Source organism: Pelophylax lessonae, assembly GCF_965119305.1.
Source record: "Pelophylax lessonae genome assembly, chromosome: 9".
Classification (NCBI taxonomy): Eukaryota; Metazoa; Chordata; class Amphibia; order Anura; family Ranidae; genus Pelophylax; species Pelophylax lessonae.
Genome location: NC_138776.1, coordinates 115,315,273 through 115,341,768, shown reverse-complemented (window position 1 = coordinate 115,341,768; position 26,496 = coordinate 115,315,273). Strand labels below are relative to the sequence as shown.

General features: G+C 43.5%; 1 protein-coding gene across 2 annotated transcripts in view; it reads left to right on the top strand.

Annotated features, from left to right (window-relative positions):
• The window catches only part of PAPSS2 (3'-phosphoadenosine 5'-phosphosulfate synthase 2), a 111,565-nt gene that overhangs the window by 77,835 nt on the left and 7,234 nt on the right, over positions 1 to 26,496 (top strand). Inside the window, exons 7-11 of one of the 2 annotated variants that reach the window (XM_082266724.1) lie at positions 6,360 to 6,471; positions 8,016 to 8,057; positions 15,728 to 15,933; positions 21,629 to 21,764; positions 23,525 to 23,793. In XM_082266724.1, the coding sequence (XP_082122850.1) occupies positions 6,360 to 6,471; positions 8,016 to 8,057; positions 15,728 to 15,933; positions 21,629 to 21,764; positions 23,525 to 23,793 (765 nt within the window). The remainder of the gene's footprint in view (positions 1 to 6,359; positions 6,472 to 8,015; positions 8,058 to 15,727; positions 15,934 to 21,628; positions 21,765 to 23,524; positions 23,794 to 26,496) is intronic. The other variant, XM_082266725.1, reaches the window with a different exon arrangement.

The following is a 26,496-nucleotide window of genomic DNA, read 5'->3' as shown; positions in this document are numbered from 1 at the left end:
CAGAACATGTAACCCTTCCCAGTTCTATCCAAAACTAAAAAAAAGTATTTTGCCTAGACATATACATTTTGGTATGAAGAGAAGTATATCCCAACATTTATTTAGCATTATAAATAAGGCTGTGTCTGGGGTGGCAGGGTAGGTAGAGGTGAAATCACTGGACATATTATAAATGTGATTTATTACCCATAGATGGGATATTAACAATGGAGCAGATTGATCACATAATGTTATTACCTAAGCCATAACCTTTATTTTAATTTTCTTTAAGAGAGAAAAAGAAATATTTTGTATTTTCTCTATCGCTCATTGACAGACGTAGTCTTCTTGATTCTCAAGAGCTGGGTTATGTTGTCTCCGCAGGAGTAGGACTAGGCAGAAAAACAAAACGTTCTGGCTCCACCTTAGGGGCAGTCCCTGAGGGTATATCCTCCCTCTCTCTGCTACAGGGAATCAGTTTTTTTCTGTCTAGTCAGGAGTAAGGACCTAAGTTCCTTGCTGGGATCTTTTGGTCCTGGCAAGACTTTTTTCTTTAAGAAAAAGACATTTTTTAGGTAGTTTTCTCCAGTGTTTTTTCCTGTGAGATCTTCAAGCAAAAATGCCGGACTGGGCGACACTTGTGGTCACCCCAGCCGGCCTACGAGCGCGCGCAGACCATGGCATTGCGCTTGGTCGGCCGCGACACATTCAAGTAAGTATGCGGGGCCGGGCAACGGGCTGGATGTTGAGATCCAGTGGTCACCCCGGTTTCTGCCTACGAGCGCGTGCAGACCAGAGCTCCGCGCTGGGTCGGCCGCGACGGAGTCCCAGTGGAGGGACTGACCTTGCGAGTTAAAAGTCTCGCTTGGACGCCAGGAACCAGAGAGTCGAGGCGTCCGGAGTGGTCCACAAACCCCCACCCCGGTGGAGAGGGTATTGTAAAGAGAGGGTGCCTGTCGGTTCGGTATGGTGAGTAAACGTTCCCTTTTTTCCTCGTTATGAGGCAGTATGTATTATGGGCCCCTCCATATATGGTCAGTATATATCTGATACTTACAAGTCCCCCTTGTAATACAGCATGTGTTTGTGGGAAGTGGACTTGGTTTAAGAGCTAACACTCTACCCAGCAGACTGTAACATTACAGCAGACATAGGAGGTATAATCCTACCTTATGTGTAGTGTATCTCCTGTAGATCCATATATCGCCTCTTAGCAGAGATGCAGGTGGATGTGCTGGGAAAACGATTTCGGCGGTCCGCCGCCATTTTGCCGTAGACCAAATGCATGTATGTCCTCAGGTCACGCCGGCCGCCATGTTTTTGGAGTCTTATGTCTCTTCTATGGGGGCGGCCATGTTTTGTGAGCCCAGCTACCTCGTGGAGAGCTGGGAACGCCGGAAGGCGTACACAGGGGGCGGAGCCACGTCCTTCTACCCGGGAAAAAGCAAACAGCTCCTTCCAGTCTGTGTAAGACAGACGCTGACTGCAGTTGGTTGGAAACTGCACTGCATCGGTTGGTGAGCCTTGGGGGTCCCTCTCTCTCTCTGTGGGATCGAGAAGCAGGTACTCTGAGGGGCGCTATTGCGCTAGGGGGAGACACACAAAAAAAAAAAGAAAAAAAAGAAAAAGTTTTTTTTTGGTTTGCTGGCAAAGGTGTCCTGAATTATCATGGACCCTGCCACTCATGTATCTCCTCCGGATCCCCTCGAGGGGTCTGCGGGATCCTCCAGCACCCCATTGACAATTGAATCATTGTCAGCTATTATGGAAACTTTTGTGTCCCGGGTGGAAGTGGCTTGTCAGGGACAGGGCGCAAGAAAGCGACCCCCGCCTAACCCCATATTATCTGAAACCTCGGATTCAGACTCTGAGCCCATTTCTGCAGTTGCAGGTACTTCATCTGGGATTGGTGTCTCGGGTCCTGTCTCTTCAGACAGTGAGGAGGATGTTTCGGCATCCGCCATAGCCCGAGAGGAAGCGTTGGTAAACGCACTCATTGTATCTGTTCAAGAGACCTTAAGGTTACAGGGTATTCCATCGGAAATAGCTGAAACTGAAATCCCTTTTGGGACTAAAAAACGCATCAAAGTGGCGAAGGTTTTTCCATTGCCCAAATGTTTTGGCAATCCAATCGAAGAAGAATGGCGTCTGCCAAAACGCACTTTTACTATTTCTAAACGCATTGACAGGCGTTATCAGTTTGAGGAAACCCTCATTAAGAAATGGACAGAACCACCTGTGGTGGATTCACCAATTGCTAGATTGAATAAAGCCACGGTTATTCCTTTAGAAGACGCTCCGTCTTTTAAAGATCCAGTGGATCGCAAGATAGAAGCTATGTCTCGCACCATGTTTTCCTTGATTGGATCAGCTTTCAGACCTATAATAGCTATTGGTCTGGTTTCGCAGGCTGTAACTGAATGGACCAAGTGGTTACGCCGGGACTTAGAAGAGGTCCCTCAGGCGGTATCAGATTTGTTGGAACAAATGATACAAGGGTTACAGTTTGTGTGTGATGCGGCGTTAGACGCCACTCCATTATTGGCGCGAGCATCAGTCTCAGCAGTGGTTCTCAGGCGTACACTGTGGCTAAAAGGTTGGTTAGCCGACCAAGGTTCCAAAAAAGCATTGGCTAATATCCCCTTTTCAGGAGAGCGTCTATTTGGAGCCAACTTAGATGAGATCATTAAGGATCTCACGGGTGGAAAGAGCACCTTTTTACCGCAAAATTTTAAAGGTAGAGGAACTCGTCAAAGACGAGGGCCTTCTTTTTCTGCTCACAAGAGGTTTTTTCGTCCCGCGGGTGAAAAAACTAAGTCCTCCAAAGCTCCTGCAGGAGGCGTCAGGGGTCGTTGGTCGGGCAAGCAAAAGCCCGCCCCCTCCAGACCTGAAGATAAACCATCCAAAGCCTGAAGGTGCGCCCCCACCCATAACTGGGGTGGGGGGACGTCTTCGCCGGTTCCCGCATCCATGGCTTTCCAGAATCCCGGACAAATGGGTTTGCAAAGTCATAAGGTCAGGGTACAAGATCGAGTTTCGATCTCTCCCACCGGCGCGATTCTTCCCTTCCAATATCCGACTATCCTCAGATCGTTTAGAAGATCTGCGGAGAGCAGTCACCGATTTACTACAACAAGGAGTGGTAGTCCACGTTCCTTGGACAGAACGGTTTCAAGGGTTTTATTCAAACCTATTTACAATACCCAGGAAAGAGGGCAAAGTGCGTCCAATTCTGGACTTAAGAGCACTCAATTCTTTTGTCAACATAAGAAGATTCAGAATGGAGTCCATTCGCACAGTAGCAGCCTTCCTGCATCCAGGGGATGTCCTAGCGTCCATAGACATCAAGGACGCCTATCTTCACATTCCCATTTTCGCAGGACATCAGCGGTTTCTACGCTTTTCCGTAGAAGAGAACCACTATCAGTTTGTGGCGTTACCTTTCGGTCTCGCCACGGCTCCGCGGGTCTTCACAAAGGTGTTGGCCCCAATGTTGGCACTTCTGCGCCAAAGAGGCATATCGATCCTTGGTTACCTAGACGATCTTCTGCTTCATGCAGAGTCTCCTCAGACCTTGCTACAAAACATAGAAATTACTATGATTTCTTTACAGGAATTTGGGTGGCTGGTGAACCAGCAAAAGTCATTTCTGGTTCCCACCCAGAGGCTCGAATATCTGGGTCTAATTCTAGACACAGTCAGGACAAGAGTTTTTCTTCCGGTAGGGAAACTCCGAAAGATTCAATCAGCAGTCCAGTTGTTACTGTCCAACAGCTGGTCTTCCCTTCGGACTTGCATGAGGGTTCTGGGGTTGATGGTGGCTTCGTTCGAAGCAGTCCCATTTGCCCAGTCCCATACCCGAATTCTTCAGCAAGAGATTCTTCTCAGATAGAATCGTAATCCGGAATCCCTGGACAATCAGATCCGATTGAGCAAACAGACCAGAGAGTCTCTGGTCTGGTGGCTTCGGTCTCCGATGCTCAGCCAGGGAAAGTCATTTCTGCCAATATATTGGACGATAGTGACCACGGATGCCAGTCTATCCGGATGGGGAGGAATTCTCGGTCAGTTATCTGTCCAGGGACTTTGGTCCCCGGAAGAATCCAGGTTACCGATAAATGTATTGGAACTGAGAGCGATCAGACTTTGTCTGATTCACTGGACCGAGCAGCTCCAGGGCAGCCCGGTTCGGATCCAGTCGGACAATGCCACGGCCGTGGCTTATGTCAATCACCAGGGGGGCACCAAGAGTGTCCGAGCGGCCAAAGAAGTGGCTTGCATTCTTCGCTGGGCGGAACGATTTGTTCCAGCAATCTCTGCGGTGTTCATTCCGGGGGTGGAGAATTGGCAGGCAGATTATCTCAGCCGTCAGACCCTGGATCAGGGGGAATGGTCCCTCCATCCAGACGTTTTCCACCAGTTGTGCCTACGGTGGGGCACCCCGGATGTGGATCGGTTGGCATCACGATTCAACAGGAAAGTTCAGAGATTCGTGGCTCGCTCCCGCGATCCTCTAGCAGAAACCGCAGACGCACTGATCGCCCCGTGGGGGCAATACCAGCTAATATATGCCTTCCCTCCTCTCGCGTTACTGCCAAGACTTCTTCGCTGGATAGAGGAGGAAGGAATTCCAGTAATCCTGGTAGCTCCGGACTGGCCTCGTCGAGCTTGGTACGCCGACATGGTCAGACTGGTGGCGGACGTCCCGTGGAGACTTCCTCTCAGGGAGGATCTACTGTCTCAGGGACCGATCTTCCATCCTGCTTTACGATCGCTGGCTTTAACGGCCTGGCTATTGAGACCCAGGTGCTGAAGGACAAAGGTTTGTCAGCTTCAGTTATTCCTACTCTAGTTGAAGCAAGGAAAGCGACTTCCAGAAAGATTTATCATCGCACATGGAAGTCCTACATTGCATGGTGTGAACCGTTGGGGTTCCGTCCTCGGTCTTATTCGATTAGTCGAATATTAGCTTTTCTGCAACAAGGGGTTGAGCAGAAACTGGCCTTGAGTACTATCAAGGGTCAGGTCTCAGCGTTAGCTATCTTCTTTCAGAAGCCTTTGGCTACTCATTCCTTGGTGCGGAATTTCATCCAGGGGGTGCGACATCTGGCTCCGCCAGTGCACGCGCCGTTACCCCCCTGGGATCTTAATTTAGTGTTGTCGGTTCTTCAGAAACCTCCCTTTGAAGATATTAGGGAGATTCCTCTACCTACGTTGTCCCAGAAGGTGGCCTTCTTGGTGGCTATTACTTCTGCACGCAGGGTGTCAGAACTGGCCGCATTATCTTGTCGTTCACCATATCTGGTGGTTCATAGAGATAAGGTGGTTCTTCGTCCGAATCCATCCTTCCTACCAAAAGTGGTTTCAGAATTTCATCTGAATGAAGAAATTGTATTACCTTCCCTGTGTCCTAAGCCCAGTCATCCTCGGGAGTTTGCTTTACACTCCTTGGATGTGGTCCGGGCGATCAGGGTATACTTGAAAACGACAGACTCGTTTCGCAAGACGGATTCACTTTTTGTGATCCCAGATGGACCCAAAAAGGGGTTGCCTGCATCTGCCGCGACCATTTCCAGATGGATCAGACAGACGGTAGTACAGGCTTATTCTATTAAGGGTCGGGAGCCCCCGTTCCCTGTTAAGGCGCACTCCATTCGGGCACTTAGTGCATCATGGGCCTTTCGCCATCAGGCGTCAGTGGTCCAGGTGTGCAAGGCAGCTACCTGGTCGTCGGTGCATACCTTTACTAAACATTATAAAGTTGATGTAATGGCATCGTCTGATGCCTCGTTTGGCCGCAAGGTTTTGCAGGCCGCAATTTGAGGAGACCAGTGGTCTACCTCGAGGGTTTTTTCCGTTGGAAAATGTTTTCTTTAGTCTCATTTTTTGTTTATAATGAGCCTTTAAAACTTCTAGTTTGGCACCGGTTGGGCCTTCTAGATTGGATTTGATTTTGTCAATCCCACCCCTCATTTGTGGCACTGCTTCTGGATGTCCCAGCTCTTGAGAATCAAGAAGACTACGTCTGTCAATGAGCGATAGAGAAAAATGGATTTTTGTAAGATCTTACCGTAAAATCCTTTTCTCTTAAGCTCATTGACAGACGTAGTACCCGCCCCTCTATCATTGAGTTGGGTTGGGTTAAATTCTCTGTACTGCTTTAAAACAGAACTGATTCCCTGTAGCAGAGAGAGGGAGGATATACCCTCAGGGACTGCCCCTAAGGTGGAGCCAGAACGTTTTGTCTTTCTGCCTAGTCCTACTCCTGCGGAGACAACATAACCCAGCTCTTGAGAATCAAGAAGACTACGTCTGTCAATGAGCTTAAGAGAAAAGGATTTTACGGTAAGATCTTACAAAAATCCATTTATTTCCTGCAGCTGGACCTCCAGTGGGTGCAGATTCTGAGTGAAGGCTGGGCCACGCCACTAAAGGGCTTTATGCGCGAAAGGGAATACCTACAAGTCATGCATTTCAACACCCTTCTAGATGGTACAGTCTGTTTTCTTTTAAATTCTTAATATGAACACCCAGTTGTATGATGCACTATGTTCAGATTACTTTCAGATAATAAAAAATACCTTGTGATAATAACTTTAACATGGGTAACCTCAAAGTTATGGGGATGATTTTAATAACATGATGCATTAAAGAGCATGTTCACACGAGTGGCAGCTCATGCCAGCCCTCTGAAAAACTTTCTGCAGTGAAACGTTTTCAGAGGGTGGTGGACAGACAGCAGGGAGGCATTGTGTCACTTCACACTGCCAGTTTTAATCCTGAAAAAATGACACCACTGAGCCACAACTACGTGCATTGCACGTGGTTGCACGGCGATTGCTGTGCAACCCCATTCACTTGAATAGGTCACTAAGGGCAGTGGTAAAGCCTGCCACAGGGGCTCAGAAGATTTTCTTTTAATGCCCCCCAGCCACCCATGTGAACAAGGCTCTAACATAGAAGTTACTGAATGAAAAAGCTTGAAGAGGGTATGATGAGCCCTACAGAATTCCCAGGTGAGCAGTAATGAAGAGGGTCTTGGTGCTGCTTGGTATGCCCATTGCTGATCACCAGGGACCAAAGTTTTATCAGGTGTGAGGCAGGAGGTCTGTTAGTACCAGTGACTCCAGTAATGATACTACAAGGTCATCTGGTAAATGTTGGTATAAATTGAGTTTAATATGAATATAATATAAACGGTAATGCTGTTTTATGAGATGGATAGATAAAGCTTAAGGCACATGTTGTTCTGAATAATATATTAGAAACTTTGATTGTAATTGTCTATGTAGACAGGACAGCCATATACTTGGCAATGTGGCACCATTTTGCTTTATTACATCTGACTCATTGAGGCTGGGTTCACGGTTTGCAGTTCAGGGTCTGGTGTGTTTCTATTCACTGGTTCAGGTGCCAATTTTTGCCTGAATTTGCACCTGAACCGGACCCAAAAACACACAGGACCCTTTTCAAAAACTGCACCGCGGGTGTCCCAGATGTGTGAACTGGCTCCATTGAGAGTTGGTCACATTCACATATTATGCAAATTGGATGCGATTAAAAACACATTCAATTCGCATATGTGTGAACTCAGCCTGAATGTCTGTCAGAAAAATTTTGTTTGATGAAATGACAAAAATTAGTAAATTATATAAATGAAAGTAACATACGTGTGTGTGTATGTATATATAAAAAAAAAAAAAAAAAAAAAAATATATATATATATATATATATATATATATATATATATATATATATATATATATATACACACACACACAAAAACACGTTACTTTGAATATTAATGTAAAATCTTTAATATATTTGAATATGAGCACTTGCTGAAAATACCCTATAATTTACCTTTTAAGAAAAACAGTGCCATGTCTTTTATAGGTATATAAAGTCCTTCTAGCCAGTGGTACTAGCTCTGAAATTTCCTGGCACGTTCCTTGCTAAGGAATGTAATTTCTGAAATAGACTTATATGGTGTAAAGTAGCTGCATTATGACTTCTTAAACTGCACTTTTCTTTAGATTCGAAGCATAACTCAGATTTATCATTCACAAAGTCTTTTGGTGAGTTTTTTTTTTTGTTGAGCAGGTATTTGTATGCAATCATACGCAGCTGCTGAAATTGCCTCAATTCATGTAGGCCTTTTTTGCTATTGACTTAATTTGGCTGGTAAGTGAGCATGTAGCCAATGGAATCTTGTGAGTTGCACTTGTAGATGAGAGCCGCACTTGAAAACAAAAAGATCCTCTTAATAAGAAACCATTAGAAATGGCACATTCTATGACTGCAACCCACTTAATGCTCACAGATACGTAATACCTTTATAACGTGATAATTACTGCTTTCGATCGTAGAAGACTGTATGTGCCTTCTTAATTTTCCTTCCGAATTTTATCTGTACAAGTATGGGGTTGGTATACTAGCTTATGGGCCTGATTTAAAAGAGTGTTAGCAATAGGAAGTGGATTCTTGTTCCTTATTTTCGGAGCAGGCATGAAACCAGTGGTTGGAATTCCGCTTCTTTTTACTGGCACTCTAGTATATCAAGTCCTATATAATTTAAAGGAAACCTGTCATCACTGTTAGATAATGTATATTTTCTCTATATCTGGCTTCCATACAAGTTCAGTCTTGTTACTGTGTATTTGCCTCTTCTAGATCCCTTGTTTGGATCCATGAGCTTTCTGACCTTCCTAAAAGGATCAGGAGCCCAGTGTGGTCTATACACATCACCAGGTCCTGTTTAGCAATGTGCATCCATCTTTACATAGAGATCTAGCAAAGTTGATAAAGTGATGCCTTCTGAAAGGGAAAACTAAACAATTAATTTGGTTTTCTCCATTTAATCTTTATAAGCAATAAATAAAGCTGGCCATAGAGGGATACTGCTGAACCGGCCAACATTCAGACCATGTATTGGCAGGCTGAATGTATGATTGATCGAGTTGGGGACAACCAGCTTGCCTGATTTTACATGCAATTATCACTAGCTGTTATAGGTGCTAGCAATAATCACTGTGTTCTCCTGGCAGGGACGGCTTCCCCTGACCCACCCCCCACCAGGAAAACACAATGGCTTGTCGGGAGGGATTCCCCCGTCAACACTGTGTTGATGGGAGAATTTAACACATTTTTTTCCTGTACTCCGCGGTTGCAGGAAATTTGCTTCATCTATAGCCAGCCCTAGGGCTCTTGCACATGAGTGCCCTTAGCCCATACAGTATAAATTCTGATTTATTTTCCCACCTGGAAAGCAGAGGTGCTGTGTACAGATGCCCATAGACATAAATGGCTGTGCATAACTGTACTCATGTATAAGCTGTCACTTACATAAACATTTGTATAGGATATGGTCTTATTGCAATAATAGTAAATTTCTATTCTTGGAATACACCCATACACTATACTTCTGTTTACATGTATACGGGCATATACCCAAGTACGGGCACACAGCAACTCATGTCTATCAGTCAGAAAGCGATCCAAAAGAGAGACACAGACAAATTAAAATCTGAAAGAGGTTCTCGAACATTCTTCTACTCTACTAAAGAAAAAAGGTTTTATTTCTGTCTGTGGTCTGCTTACTTCTTGTCTGGTAAAATGTGGGACAGAAAGTGAGAGTAAATTTCTTCAATGGAGCCCAGGGTAACTATAAGGCTTCGTTCACACCTGGGCGTTTTGAATCGCAGGCAGAATCACCGTAATTCTGCCAGCGTTTTTTAAAATGCTCTGCTAAACTGACAAATTGCACAATGCGAGTTTCAGATGCTATTCTTTTTAATGGCACCCTAAAAACAGGGTGCGGTTCTGTCTGTTGTGTCATAAATTGTGCTACAATTGAAGCAAACCACATTGTGCAAAGCTCGTTGCCCAAAAGAAGCTTTTGCTCCTTTTTTGGGTGACAGGCTTCACAAGATGCGGTTTTCTGTACGATATTTATCTATCTTATTTAGGTGGCATTGAATAGCATCTGAAATTTACATTCTGCGATTTGTCATTTTAGCAGAGCATTTTGAAATCAGGCAGAATCACTGCGTATCTGCCTGCGATTCAAAATTCTGAGGTTTGAATGCAGCCTTAAGAAAATTCTATCCTTTCCCCATCCCCCCAAAAAATTGGGTTGATTGTGCACGGAGCAGCCCACATCCTCCTCTTCTGGGGTTCCCCGCCAGCGCTCCTGCCCCTACAGCAAACTGCTTGCTCTGGGGGCACCAAAGCAGGGTTCGCTCCCTAGCTGCTGCTCTGCGTGTATGTGTTGGCCCTGCCCCCTCTCTCTTCATTGGGCCACAGACAATGACTGACGGCAGCGAAAGCCAATGGCTGTCTAAGCCAATGAGAAGGGAGAGTCCACGGAGAGCTGAGGCTCTTGTGCAAATGGGATCACAGGAGGGCAGTTCGTTCTGCACCCCTGTGACGCAAATTCAGCCGACAGTGGGCTAAAACTCGCTGTTGGCTGACGTCACTCAGTCGGAGGAATCCTGACTTTAATGTCGGTATCCATCCAGACTCTTGGCGTGCCCCCTCCACAGCCCACTGCAGAGCAGAGAGTCAATAAATGATAGTCAGCGGCTCTGCTCACTGAAGCCCGAGAGCTTAGCGATCAGTTTTGATCGCTTAGTTCTTAGTCTAGAAATGGTGAGGGACTGCTGCAGGATCGTATCAATGCTGCATCCAAATAGGTGAGTATAAATGTTTGTTCTCTTTCTATATTCCCATGCTTCTCTTTTAAGTGTATTCATTTGCCCGTATATGAAAAAGTAATTTATTGGTGACAGGATCCCTTTAAGAGAACAAGAATATTACAGCAATTTCAAACATACTTTTTATTCTAATATATTACATATACCATCCCTGTACTGGTTTCATTGTGATTCTGCATATAGGAATGGCTCTCTGTCTAACAAAAGTTGGTGTAAAGTCTGATTAAATTGCAGCACCCTTTTGTTGGCTGTAGACCAGGAACTGAATCTGTACTCAGTAAAACGTAATTACTGTACCAATGTGATCTCCATTATAGTGTGTGGTTTGCAGGCTAAACCTGTAGGTGAAAGGCAGATTGCCCATGGTGCCAACTTTGTCAAAGGCACTTTTATGTTATCATTTCTGTCCGTGTGTACAAATATGAAACCACCCTGATAACCAAACACTATAAATTATGTGCTGTGATTATAGTTGCTTTACTGCTCATACATTCAAATTGTAATATCAATGGTAATATTAATGTTGATTTGCTTTTACATTTCTCAATTGTTTTCCAGCAATTTATAAATTTACCTTGTATCCAATGTTCAAAGAAATGTGTACATTGTTTTAAATTTAGTTTCACAAAACTAATACCAAATGCTTTTATTCTCAGGTCTAAGGTCTTTGCCCACAATGGAATGCACAAGTGTTCCATTCAACCTAATGCATGTCAAATGGGACGCAGGGGCTGCACAGACACAGCTGCTGCTCCCTATTTTCCATCTGTACAGGTGTAGGTGCATAGTCCTGAACGTAAATCGTGTGCGTTAGGGGCCGTTCACCCACATGGATGTAAAATTGGAACCACGGCCATGCCGTTGCAGCCTCTGCCTTCCAATTGACTAGAATGGGACGGCCTGCATTGGGATGCCTGGAACACCCGTGCATCCCAAAGCAGTCAAACACGGGTCAGTTAAAAGATTTAAAAGATATTGCTATTGTTAGCAGAGCAACCCCATCATATACAATCTTTTTATGATTAAATTAAAAACCAAATGATATGCTTATTATTAAAATTATCCACAAACATCCTCCAATTGATGGCCCCTAAATCTATTTTTTAATAAAAACATTTTTTATTGTGTTTTACCGCCTCCTTGTAACATCATGCATGAGCTCCTGAACTTCCCCATTTCATTTGTTTGGAATGAGCAGTACATGTTGTGGCCACGTGCACTGCTCTATGCATACTACACATCCCATAGTCCATCTTTGGGGCAAGCAAGAGAGAGTGGCTACATTCTACATACAGTGGGACCATGGAGAACAAACATAGCCACCCATTACAGGAAGTCAGAGGTGACGGCAGCAAAAAAAAAAAATTGGAGGCTGAGAGCAATTGAAGATACTTATCAATTAAAACTAATAAGTAAAGGTGCTGGCACTCACAGTGTGGCGTGATGTTTGAACATACAAGAATTTTGTGCAATAGGCTAGTAATAAACCATAAAAATATCTACATAACCAAGAAAAATGTGCATAATACAAAAATATGCAAAATTGTGACAAGGAATGCAATACAGAAAAATAAAAGTCCAATGTGACAATACTCAACAACATAAAAATGAAAAATATTATGTTGTATAAAAGGTGCTTCTGGACAGAAATGTCTTCCCGATGCTTCACCATGAGTGCTCATATGGTAGATGACAACTCACAAAAGGTGTTTGACCTCTTAATACAGAAGGTCAAATTGCGTTTGTGGAAAAACCAGATTGGTTCCTGGGTTAGCACCCCTCCATCCTGAGACTCCCTCAGGGAAAGACTGGGAAAAACTCCACCAGGGACACAAAGAAGGACTGATAGTGTAGAATGTTTTTTTTATGTTAAAACATAAATTAATAAAAAAAATGTTGCACTCACATGTATATGTGCCCTGCCTGGCACTTGGAGTATACAGCATATGCGGATATAGTTGGTCAAGCTGGCGCAACTGTATTGTATGCTTTGTTGTAGTGCACTAGCCATGTAGTATGCATCATTCTGTCAGCAGTGTGGTGATCTGAGAACACATACATTTGAAGAATGAGAAATATTCACCAACGCACCCAAGGTTTCATGTTGTCTTTCAAAAACAGAAAGCCTGATGTAAAAAAAAAAACAAATATCTGTACTAAGAAGATTGAAATCACAAAACAAGTTTTAGGAGACCTGCTGTTAATCTGTGAAAATCCTTTTGCAGGGAATAACAAAGAATTTAGATTAAGGCATATTAGGTGTACACAGTAGTTGCTTGATTTTAGTGTAGCTGTGGCTTAAAGTGATTGTAAACGATCACCTTGTAAAACAACCCATTGAGTTTAAAACTAAAATGAAAGGCAAAACATTTGTGTATAGTTATAAAAAAAAAATGATAAATACCTATTTCTCTTTCATTCATTGACCCGATCTTCTTAACCATTGGGTTATACTGCCCCCATACAGGAGTAGGACACTAGGACAGATCGTCTTCAGGGATGTCCAGTGCATAATTAAATCAGACAATGCCACGGCCGTGGCTTATGTCAGTCACCAGGGGGGCACAAGAAGTGTCCTGGTGGCTCTGGAGGTAGCTGGCATTCTAAGATGGGCAGGACGGTTCGTTCCAACCCTCTCCGCCAGGGTGCAAAACTGGCAGGTGGATTACCTCAGGTTTGTGGCTCGGTCACGGGATCCTCTGGTGGACGCCACAGATGCGCTGGTGGCCCGGTGGGGTCAGTATCGTCTGATTTACCCCTTCCCTTCTCTCAAGCTTCTGCCAAGACTTCTAAGCAGGATTGAGGCAGAAGGGATTCCGATCATCTTGGTGGCCCCGGACTGGTCTCGCCGGGCATGATATGCCGATCTGGTGCGGCTGGTCGCTGATGTTCCTTGGAAGCTTCCTCTCTGAGAGGATCTGCTATCCCAAGGATCAATCTTCCATCCAGCTTTACAGTCGCTGGCTTTGATGGCTTGGCTGTTGAATGCCAGGTGCTGATGGATAGAGGTTTGTCCGAGTCCGTGTTTCCAACACTGTTAAAAGCTAAGAAACCTACTTCTAGGAAGATCTACCATCGTATGTGGAAGACGTACATTGTGGGGTGTGAGTCTCTTGGGGTTCTTTCTCGCTCTTGTTCGGGGGCTCGGAACAGGACCTTCCCTTAATGGGGTTTGAGCAGAAACTGGCCTTAAGTACTATCAAGGGTCAGGTGTCTGCCTTAGCAGTCTTCTTTCATTGGCCCTTGGCCACATAAACCCTGGTGCGTACTTTTCTTCAGGGAGTTAGGCACTTGGCCCCTCCAGTGCGGTCTCCGTTGCCACCTTGGGACCTCAATTTGGTGCTTTCAGTCCTCCAGAAGCCTCCTTTTGAGAATCTTTAGGAGATTCCCCTGCATACGCTGTCCCAGAAGGTGGCCTTCTTGGTAACTATGACCTCTGCCCGCAGGGTGTCGGAACTTGCGGGAATATATGCATATGTATGTGTTTGATTCTGCGTGTGAACACAGGACAATTTTATTGTTGAATTTATTTTGTTTTTTTATTTTGACACATTCCCTTTAAATTTTTACACATTCCCTTTACATTTTTTTAGGAATAGGGCATGACAGGTCCTCTTTACAGCGGGATCTGGGGTCTATAAGTCCCCAGATCTCTCCCCTAGGCTTGAAAACCTGAAATATATAAAAAAAAGAAACGATCTCTGCTCAACAGCCAAGGAAACAGTGTTTACATCTGCCGAGGCTGGACGTTATGTCATGACGGCGTGTCTGGCCTCCAAAGGTCATAGAGACTGCCGGGGACCATCTAGTCCATGGTATTCTCTATGGTAAACTGCCACTGTAGGACGATTCATTCTCCGGCTCGCCGATCACGAGGGCATCCAGGAAGTCCAGGACATTATATGACGTCCACCTAAGGAGAAGTGCCTATTAGGAAAGCAGAATGACTGGCAGGAACAGCAGGGATTTCCCACAAAAGAAGGAATACAAAGAGAACCGGAGACTCATACAAGTACATGGTAGAGCAGGCATATATCAGGAATATGAAATGCTGGGGTACCAAACATTTTAAAGCCAAACTCCAGCCTTGCCTTCAGTAAATTACAGGTTCCACTCTCCTGTATGGAAATTGCTGATTTCACTGCACACTGTGAGCTTCTACATGGTGCATTAAGGATGCAGCAAGTCAGACAGAGCCCACCTCATTTCTTGGCTGGAGGATGTTACAGCATTAACTGACCCTTTCTTGCCAGCCTTACTGTCCCTGGCCCTCCTCTTTCATATATTAGTTTTTAGTTCTTTCAGGCATGAAGGCTCAGCATCACCTGTAGGCTTTACCTAGTGCAGCCTGCATGCAAATGCAACCTGCCTAGAAATGGCCATTCCTCCAGACTTACATCCACCCATCATTGGTATCTGTATAACTCTACTAAAGAGTCAGCCCACTGCTTGTACCAGGACATAGGGCTCATGAGAAAAGTACTGAGGTAGGGTGCTGAGATGTCTTCAGAGAAGACCCGATACCAGTGATGATGTCATTAGTTCTAAAATAAGGTATGTAATGAAAATGGGGAAAGTTTTATTTAAAAGTTTGATAAAGGAGGACAGAAAAAAAACAGGGAAGGCAAAATCTAGGCAGAATAACTTCATCATTAACGTGTTGCCTGGAAATACTCTTTAGCTTAGGTTTAGTAGTTTTAGGTGTAATCAAAGCAAGCCCCTGGTAATCTCCATTTCATCCATCACAACCCATATGACATATGTAAGAATATCACCGATAGGCCTTCTTACTTCTTTCAGCCCAGGAAGGCAATGGTTTGAGTTACTGTAAGCCGCCACCATCAGCGAGGGTTCAGGATAGTTGATTCGATGTGCTTAGATTTCAGGGCTGTAGAAAAAAAATGTATATCTTTCTAGAGACAACTTGGCTGCTAGGAAGAAACATCTACAGATCCAAAAGAGGAACAGAGTACTTTCTTAATTTCCCATTTTATCTCCTCATACTTGTACTAACTGAACTATTGTACTTTTAGGGGGCATAATAAACCTAAGCATTCCAATTGTGCTGCCTGTATCTACGGATGACAAGGAAAAACTAAGTGGACTGAAAGCATTCACCCTGTCATATGAAGGAAGGAGAGTGGCAATTCTGAGGAACCCAGAGTTCTTTGAACACAGAAAAGATGAGAGATGTGCCCGTGTCTGGGGGACAACTTGTACTAAGCACCCTCATGTCAAAGTAAGGTGTTTTTTTACCATCAAATGTTAGTGTCACTAAACCCACATCATTGAAACTATCAATAAATTATGTGTTACATGCTGTTCATACTCAGTCACTATGGGATTCGTTTTCTGTAATCTGCAAAAAAAAAAAAAAAAAAAAAAAACTGGTTGATCCTGCTGCTTTCTATCTCCCTCTTCTGTTCATGTCCCAAATTCAGCTAGGGATTTTGCAGCTGTGGTGGCAACTCTGCACATGCTCAGTTTTCTGTAAGTTTCTATGCTGAGCACTTCCTCCCTATCACATCTGAGTAGCCCATGTGACCATAGTCACACATGTGGGCATATATACAATGGAAAATTAAACCTCCCTGCAAAACCTGCAAATACACAGGCTGGAGGGGTGTGACACAGCCCGTGACTGGCAGAAACCCAACCACACCATGTTATTTCCACTAAATAATAATGATTTGATTTCAAATATATATTTGTATGACTATTTAAAATTGTTTATTGATATTAATTTATTTATTTTTACTCTGTATTCCAAAGGCTTTTTTTTTTGTTTTATTTTGAACATGTCACCAGCAGCAGCAAACTAGAAGCTCCTGCTTATGTTTCCCTGCAGACAGGCTGGGAGAGAGCTGGGTCATGTGACAGATGTAGATCGATTAGAAAAAATGTACTTCAATGTTTTTTTTTAAATTAAAATAATTACAGTGCCATCATTCACATACAGAAATAGAAGGGACAATATAAATGAAACAGTGTGTGTTTACTATCACTTTGACTGCTTATCGCCAAGGCCATTTTAAAATGACGGCCTGGTGAGAATATCCCAGGAATCATATGATGTCCTCCCCAGAAGGTGCCTCCCGAGGCCCCACCAGCCAGTACTCCGGTGTGATCTGTCACTGGCTGTGTCTGATGGAGTGAAAGATTGATCAGTGTACCAGCCCGCTGCTGGTCACATCACAGCAGGTCACATGACAATTGTAAACAATGAATGGTTTTGTTTCATGACATCCATTGTATACAATTGTGTTGCTAGCTGTGATTGGTCACAGTGATCACATGGTACAGAAAGGTAAATCACAGACCATCTGTTCCATGTGATTAGCTGTGGCCAATAACAAGAGGAAACACTGAATACACACTTTCCTGCAGTAAAAATGTTTGCTTAAAGCACTGAAATTTACTGCGATAAGCAATCCTAGTGTATTAAAAAAATAAACCTGATCACTTTCCCAGAGTAGTACAGTGGTAGTACAGTGTTACTTTTCTCCGGTGACTGGAGGTTTGGAAAAATATAAAAACAAAGAAAAGAATAATAATAAAAAAAAAAAAAACACGGTGGTTATATGATGATGCTATACTGCACTGCCCTTGATACAGCATGTAAAAAAATGTGTTGTTTTTTTTTTTTTTGTAATTACTTAATTTTTGCAGAAAATTAAAACTTCAAAAAAAAAATGCCACGCCTCTTACTAAAAAAACTTTGGACTGTCTACTTTCCAAAAAGGGTAATTTGGGGGATATTTGTACTGTCCTGGCAAGATATGATATATATCTATACCATAGTTTGTGGACGCTTTAACTTTCCTACAGACTAAATAATCCACACCACACTGATTTATGTTATATTCACCAAAGAAGTGTAGCATTTTGGCCTAAAAAATAGAAAAAAATAAATACAATTTTGCAAATAAATAATCTTTCAGAAAGGAAGAAAGACGTTTTTTCCCCCAAAATTTCCTGTCTTTTTTGTTTATTTAGCAAAAAATAAACCCAGTGGTGATTAAATACCACCAAAAGAAAGCTATATTTGTGCTCTGTGTTCATTCCAGAGAGAACAACAATCTGCTGTGTTTACAACAGCGGACCGTCGTTCTCTCTCTCAACGGGGAGCAATCGTGGCCGCTGTCTCCGTAGATCGGCATCCCCGCTGCCTAATGGCCCCCCAGGAACGCTCCAACGAACCGCCTTACAGGTACGGCGGTTTGCGTAGCCGAGTCAGCCTGCGGCAGTATATCTGCGCCAGGCGGTCGGCAAGTGGGTAATATCTGTAACTTAAGCTGCTGTACCTACTATTAGAAAGATGATAGATATACAAGATAATCAGTATTATACATCTATCCTATCAGTGGTCATAAAGTTATAGCTAATTGGTCTATATGTGAAAAAGTGCATTGTGCAATAAATCGACATTAAGTACTTCAACAAATCCCAGCGGATCTCCCCTTCAGATTTTTTAGTTTATTTATCAAGGCACAGGCCACCACACTTTGTGACCATAGCCAACACTAGGCAGCTGTGTTATAAACTTTAGTACTGGGCTTTTCAAAGCTCACATTTAGGGCACATTCACATCACGCGCAGTTATCTGCGTTTTTCTATGCAAAAACACTAACTATGCTTAAAAATGTCACCCACCTCCTCCTGCTACCTATCCTGTCTACACTGGGTAAAAAATATGTGTGTATATGCCTTATTTTAAGTCTGCTCTGGTTTGATCACATGATCTAGTGTCAATGAATGGCCTGAATGGCTCTAGTGTCGACAATGGCTGGGATTTCTGGTAGTTGTGATGTCACTCATAGGCTCCCATGTCCAAGCAATTGCTGCCGCTCACTGATACAGGAGAGCTGCTTAGTGTTAGGCCTCTTTCACACTTGTGCGACTTGGGACTGCAAAGCTGCATGACAAGTCGTACTCCATGATTTCCAATGAGTACCGTTCAAGGTCCCTGCACTACTTTGGTCCGACTTTGATGTGTTTTGAGGCCCAGAGACCTCAAGATTACACAGGCATTGCTTTAAGTCCAGTCAAAATTGCTGCAAAACTTTGCGGCAAAATCACGCCACTTTTAGGTCACACAAGTGTGAAAGGAGCCTTACACTGATTCCAAACAAACTTGGCTGTGCTCACTTTCAGCTTTTCAAATTCCATTTGAATGTATGATTGAGAGATAAAGTTTTACTTACTAATGATAACTCATTATGCAAAATTGTTCTAAAGCAGCAGCAGTAAATCAGATTAATTAGGCAATTATTAAAGGCAGCAAATCTAGGAGTAGTTGTACTGTGTGCGTGTAAGCATTGTGTAACAACACCTATTGAGTAATATAGCACAAGGGTCACATTAATGTATCCAGCTTGTGTCTCCAGTTCCCACACAAACAGCTTATCACACAGTATTGTTGCTTTCTAACCTGAACAATTTGTTATGGCTTCAGATATTCGAATATGACTGTGAACCAAGTATAAAAAAAAATCAATATTACTGTCCATCCATGCAAGTGACTGTAGTTATGTACCTAAACATGCACTGTGTATAATACTTTATAGAGAGACACTGGGTTTTTTGCCAGTCTATGTGCTGTATACCTTGCAGATTCTAGTCTTCCTAACCACTTGAGCATCTGTGTGTATAGTTTGACAGACAATTACTCGGTCATACAACATTGTACACAATTTAATTTAATATAATTTTTTTTTCTTGGGGGAGAGAGCTTTATTTTTTTTTCTAAATAAAGGGGAACTTTCTGGTATAAAACATACGAAATAAAAATACTCGGACAGTTCAAATTCTCCCTAAATGAACCCTCTTTGGAAAGTAGACACTTCAAGGTGGTCTTACTTTTTGCCACAGTTTTTTTGGAAATTAAGAAACCTGTTGGTGTTGAAGCAGTGAAAACTTGGAGCTCGGTAATGGTGCACTAGATACAGCACATCAATGTACAGGTCACAGACAGGATAGGAGGAGATACACTAGGAAAGGAGGAGGGTGGGTGAAAGAGTTGAAAAATGATCCCACAATAAAATGTATTAAACTCCCCTATCTTGAATTTGCTGCTGCCTTCCTCTCTTAGTAACCTTTCATTCATGAATATGTTCCATACTCTTACCCCTTGTTTACATTTGTGATTGCTATGATTGGCCAGCACAGCGATCGCAAGGCACAGAGCCACTCTGATTGACTTTATGGCAAGATCATAAGCATTGTGCGCACAATATGTAAGCAGGGCACCATTATAAAACAGATCTCCAGAACACTAGGTGCACCACTCCGCTGGTTTAAAACCTACGGCGGTAATGAAGTAGTTAAAGCAAACTTTGTGCTTTGTCACTGCCTCTGTGCTGAATAATGGAGGCCTCTGTAAAACACACATGGCTCCTGGAATCCATTGTTCAGCAACCAAAACAATTGAAATGGTTGTAAAGGCTTCTGGTTTTTTACCTGTAGTCATTTTCTGCGTTAAGGTAAAAAAAAACCTTTCATGGTCAGCTCCCCCTTATGCTCATTGGCTTTTGCTGCTGCCAATCAGATCCCATGAGCAGAGAGTGAGGGTCAGGCCAAGCCACACTGTGCTTCAATAAGCACACTGCCCTGCTTAGGATCGATCCTGCACCAGTGTCCCCATATCAACCAGCTTGGAGGAGCAGAGGAGGAGCTGAGCATGCTAGCAGGGGAACCTTAGAGGAGGTTCATGGTCAATCTGTGGAAAAAAAAAAAAAAAAAAACAAACATTGCACAGAGCAGGTAAATCTGACATGCTTGTAAAGGTAGGGGATCATGAAGGGAGGGGATCATGCCCTGTTTCAGTATGTCACAGTACATGTTGGCATTAATGGCAACATGTTCCCTCAAACTGTAGCTCCCCAGTGCCGGCAGCACTCATGCAGCCCCAGACCATGACACTCCCACCACCATGCTTGAGTGTAGGCAAGACACACTTGTCTTGTTCCAGTAATCCATGTCCTTAGTCTGCTTGTCTTCCGCAAACTGTTTGTGTGCTTTCTTGTGCATCATCTTTAGAAGAGGCTTCCTTCTAGGGCGACACCTATGCAGGCAAATTTGATTCAGTGTGCGGCATGTGGTCTGAGCACTGACAGGCTGACCCCTTCAATCTCTGCAGAATGCTGGCAGTACTCATACGTCTATTTCCCAAAGGCAACCTCTGGATATGACGCTGAGTACATGCACTCAACTTTGGTTGACCATGGCGAGGCCTGTCCTGAGTGGAACCTGTCCTGGTAAACTGCTGTATGGTCTTGGCCACCATGCTGCAGCTCAGTTTCAGGGTCTTTGCAATCTTCTTATAGCCTAGGCCACCTTTATGTAGAGCAACAATTCTTTTTTTCAGATCCTCAGAGAGTTCGTTGCCATGAGGTGCCATATTGAACTTCCAGTGACCAGTATCAGAGAGAGAGTGTGGTAACCCCAAGTTTACCACACCTGTTCCCTATTCATGAGAACTTGTAACACTAACAAGTTGCATGACACCGGGGAGGGAAAATGGCTAATTGGGCCCAATTTGGACTTTTTCACTTAGGGGTGTACTCACTTTTGTTGCCAGCGGTTTAGATATTAATGGCTGTGTGTTGAGTTATTTTGAGGGGACAGCAAATTTACACTGTTATACAAGCTGTACACTCACTACTTTACATTGTAGCAAAGTGTAATTTCTTCAGTGTTGTCACATGGAAAGACATGATAAAATATTTGCAAAAATGTAAGGGGTGTACTCACTTTTGTGAGATACTGTGTGTGTGTGTGTGTGTGTGTATATGTATATATATATAATCTAAAATACTAATAATCACTTTAATATTTTGTTCTGTTAATTGTATTGTCATTATGTGAATGCATATGTAGGCCTATAACAAAAATATATCAAAATGTGTTTTTTTTTTATCTTTTTAACATTTCAGATGGTAATGGAAAGTGGTGATTGGTTGGTTGGTGGAGATCTGGAGGTCCTGGAAAGAATCCGGTGGGAAGATGGTTTGGACCAATACCGCCTTACTCCTCTTGAGCTGAGGCAAAAAGCTAAAGAAATGAATGCAGGTAAACCAAGATATTGTTGATCTTATTATTTCCTAATAACTGTTTTATGGCATTGCACCAGCTGGCTGCAGTGTTGGTCATTCAATTTATTCGAGTGGTGGTGAAGCAATATTTGGGAGCCCTGGTCCTCAGAGCAGCAGAGGCAGCATTTGAGATACATGTTTCTGTTTGCTTAGTACATCACAATTTGTAAAAATGTCACATGGTTCCTCTTATTGTGCTATATTTCTGATTAAATTATTTTGGTTATAGAGGAGCATACAAGAATACTGGTGCATAGCCCAGCTATGGTCACATGTAGATGGGGAGACAGTCAGCCAATTGACATTAAGAGGAGCCCCAGTCATTTTTGTGTTTATTAAAAGTCAGCAGCTACAAAAACTGTAGTTGCTGACTTATAACCTAATATCACGTGTCCCATGATCCAGCGATGTGCTCACCGAGTCGTCCCTTCCCTTGGTGTTCTGTCCCCAGCATCTCAACTGTGGGCACCCAGCTGTAACAGTCACAGGCAGGTGCCCACTGCACATACATGTGCCACGTCGTGCATTGTGAGTAGTCCCACAGTCTTAGGGTGACGTGTCCCAGATACAGGAGGGGATACCAGTCAAAACCAGATACCCAAAATAAAAAAGGTCTAATTTGGGGAAGAGGAGGGCTCAAAGTGGAACTTCCCCTTTTGCATGGTGCTCCACTTTACGCTTGCACAGTAATGGTTTTCTTTTTCAATGGAGCAAAAGCATTGGCTGCCTGGATAATTGAACCTTTTGCTTTGCCCTTCATAGGAAAGGCACAGGTTTACTTTAGAAGGAATGTGTCAGAATGGAAATTTGGTACTTGCATGTTCTGGAGCTGTCATCCTCATATCACTGATGCTGGATAGGAATATCAAGCATCTTCATACTTGTTCTAGGTTAATGAGTGAGAAGCAAAGATAAGTACCCTGCAAAACAACTCCGTAATAGTAGTTGATTCAACATGTGCTTTTCAAAAAAAGCTACAAGAGAAGCTGCATCGCATGTCCATGATGACATTCCAATACTAGTGCCCTGGCTATTACCCTGATGCCATGGCTTGAACACTTTCCTAATGACTGACCAGAAACAGGTACTGTATGTAGATCAAGAGTTCGGAACCCATTCGTCTTTTCCAGGTCATTAAAGCCATGGCTTCAGCATGGTCGCTCTTTCATGGCAAAAATACCTTTGCTAGCATTCTGGCATAGTGTACACAAGGGCTAAGCCAAATGTTGAACTAAGGTTACTACAGTGTGTATTCTGTTTAATGATTAGCTGGTTTTACAGCCATTAAAAAAATAAGATTTACCCTTGTCCATTGTTTCTAAACACAGAATGGCCTGAATTGACCTTTCTTACACAGGGATGTGAGCAGGACTGTCCTCTAATGAAAGCTTACTGGGAGGGTTTAGTGCTGCAGCTCTGTTTGTTCAATGATAAACTAATCTGTAACATTGCTTTGGCACTCTGTTGATCATCATGTCCTCATCTACCACTGAGTCAAGGTTTCAGTGCTGGTCGCAGACCTTGCGATTATTTAGTAAACAGTGCAAGGCGCAAAGTGCAATGATCCATAACGAGCAGTACAATGTAGATTATAATCAGTAGCCAGTTTTACACTTTTTATTGATAATGTCTGATGGTCTTTTGACCTAACATGCTGATGATTACTTTGAATGACATAATTCATTGCACATATAGGAACTCAATAGGTGAAATGACATTTTCCTTCCTTTTTCCTAGATGCAGTGTTTGCTTTCCAGCTGCGTAACCCTGTTCATAATGGACATGCATTGCTGATGCAAGACACCAAGCGCCATCTGCTGGCTAGGGGCTATAAGAACCCTGTGCTTCTCTTACACCCTCTGGGAGGGTGGACCAAGGATGATGATGTTCCACTGGACTGGCGCATGAAGCAGCATGCAGCTGTGCTGGAAGAAGGTGTTCTGGACCCAAAATCAACCATTGTTGCTATTTTTCCATCTCCAATGCTGTATGCAGGACCCACTGAGGTGAAAATTATTTTTTTTTATTATTCATAATTATTCAACCTGAACTCTTGGAAACCTGAAAATTCTTCCTTGCAATGGGGAAGCAGCCTTCTTGCATGTGTTAACTGCTTTTTTAGTGTAGGGGATGGTAAAAGCAATTTTACTTACCCGCTCCTCTATGCTCCGGCAGTGGACTCTACTTTGGCATACTCACATACAATGCAGGACTGACCCTGCTTCAGTCTTGATGGCCTTAGACCAGCGGTCTCCACACTTTTCAGTACGAGGGTCACATAGAACATTTTACAAATATTCACAGATCAAATAAATCAGTTTGATACATGAAAACTCAATAAAAATACAGTCAGCACTTCGTGGACAAAGAGAGCAGCTAGCACCAGCTATAACCAATTCCCCTCAGTGTATGTAAAGATATAAAGTGCAGCGCTAAACAAATTTTAACACCTAAACAATATACCAATAATCAGTTAAACGCTTCAGTGCAAAATAAAAATATTATATAGAACAAAATTCACAAGAAAAAATGATACACAAATTGGAAAAGGAATTGGAGGACTTATTACACACATTGATATATGGACTATTGATTGGTCTCTTAAGTCCTCCAATTCCTGAACATAGGGTTCATACATTCCTCCTTAACTTCATTAAAGATATGTGAATTACACTGTAAAATCTACTGTTCCAAAACCACCACACCCACCAGAACATGTGGCTGGCAAAAATTATAAGTAGCAACAGTGCTCTATGGAATCACCCAGATGACAACAGCTCTCTCATGGAAGTGGTCCCTTTTAAACGGATCCACTGACCAGATCTTCATGGTCCAGGGTGCATGAATATAGAGAATGGCTGTATGGGATAGATGCTCACCAAATGGAGCCAGATATAACTTCCATACTGTAGTATTTACCGTATTTATCGGCGTATAACACGCACTTTTTCCTCCTAAAAATGGAGGAAAAAGCAGCAGTGCGTGTTATTCGCCGATATTAACCACTTTACCACCGGAGGATTTTGCTGTCTTCCGTCCAGGCCACTTTTTGCAATTCGGCGCTGTGCGACTTTAACTGACAATTGCGCGGTCGTGCGACGCCGTACCCAAACAAAATTTACGTCCTTTTTTTCCCACAAACAGAGCTTTCTTTTGGTGGTATTTGATCACCTGTGCGATTTTTACTTTTTGCGCTATAAACAAAAAAAGAGCGTTTATTTTGAAAAAATAACAATATTTTTCACATTTTTTTATATGAAATTCCCCCCCAAAAAAATGTAAAAATCAAATTTTTTTTAAATTTTTGGCCAATTTGTTTTATGCTACCTATGTTTAGTAAAAAAAATTGCAATAAGCGTATTTTGATTGGTTTGCGCAAAAGTTATTGCGTTTACTAACTAAGGGAAAGATTTCTGTCATTTTTGGTGTTTTTTTTTTTAACGCGTAATGGCGGTGATCTGCGATTTTTTTTGCGGGACTGCGACATTGCGGCGGACAGATCGGACCCTTGACTGACATTTTTGACACTTTTGGGGGTACCAGTGACATTACTACAGTAATCAGTGCTATATATATGCACTGTTACTGTAAAAATGACACTGGCAGGGAAGGGGTTAATTTTATTGGAGAGGGAGGGGTTAATGTATGCCTGGTGCTTACTGACGTGTAGGGGGGGAGGTGACTGTGTGACAGAAGGACAGATCGGATGTCCAGCTATGCTGAACACTCCGATCTGTCAGTCCCTGTCACTATGGAGATCCGCCCGCTGTGTTTACACACAGCGGGCGGATCTCCAGACTCGATCCCCGACGATCGGGGCAGAGCAGCGGCAATCGCCGCTGCTCCTCCCCTGGCCCGACTCCCGCTGTGAATGAACACAGCGGGAGCGAGCCTCCGGTGGCGCGCGAGCGCCGCCCACAAGGGGCGGAGTCCAGCGACGTAGGTCTACGTCGCTGGACGGGATCGCGGCACTTTGCTGCAGTAGCCTCAATGTAAGCGGGGCTAAAGTGGTTAAAAAAAAAAAGGCCAGGAAGCATCGCCGAGAGCAGAAGGGGCGGGCCGGGCCGAGGAGAAGGAAGGACGAGCTGCCTGTCATAAGAGCAGAAGAGGCGGGCCGAGCCGAGGAGAAGAGAGAACGAGCGAGCGCAGTCATCGGAAGTCCCGCCTATGACAGACGTCACACGTCTCGACAGAGGAGGCGGGACTTCCGATGGCTGCGCTCGCTCGTTCTCTCTTCTCCTCGGCTCGGCCCGCCTCTTCTGCCCTTATGACAGCTCGTCCTTCCTTCTCGACCCGGCCCGCCCCTTCTGCTCTCGGCGCTGCTTCCCGGTCTTTTTAAAAACAAATGAGGTCAGTTCCAATGGCGCTTGCGAGGCTGCATATATGGACACTTGGTGGGCTGCATGTATGGACAATTGGTGGGCTGCATTTATGGACACTTGGTGGGCTGCATGTATGGACAATTGGTGGGCTGCATTTATGGACACTTGGTGGGCTGCATGTATGGACACTTGGTGGGCTGCATGTATGAACAATTGGTGGGCTGCATTCATTGACACTGCTGGTGGGCTGCATTGTTGGACACTGCTGATGAGGCTGCATATATGGGCACTGGTGAGATATCATTTGATTTAAAAAAAAAAAAAAAGAGTTCAAAGCTATTTATGTTAAATTTAAGCTTTTTTCCTGAAATTTCTCTCCAAATATTG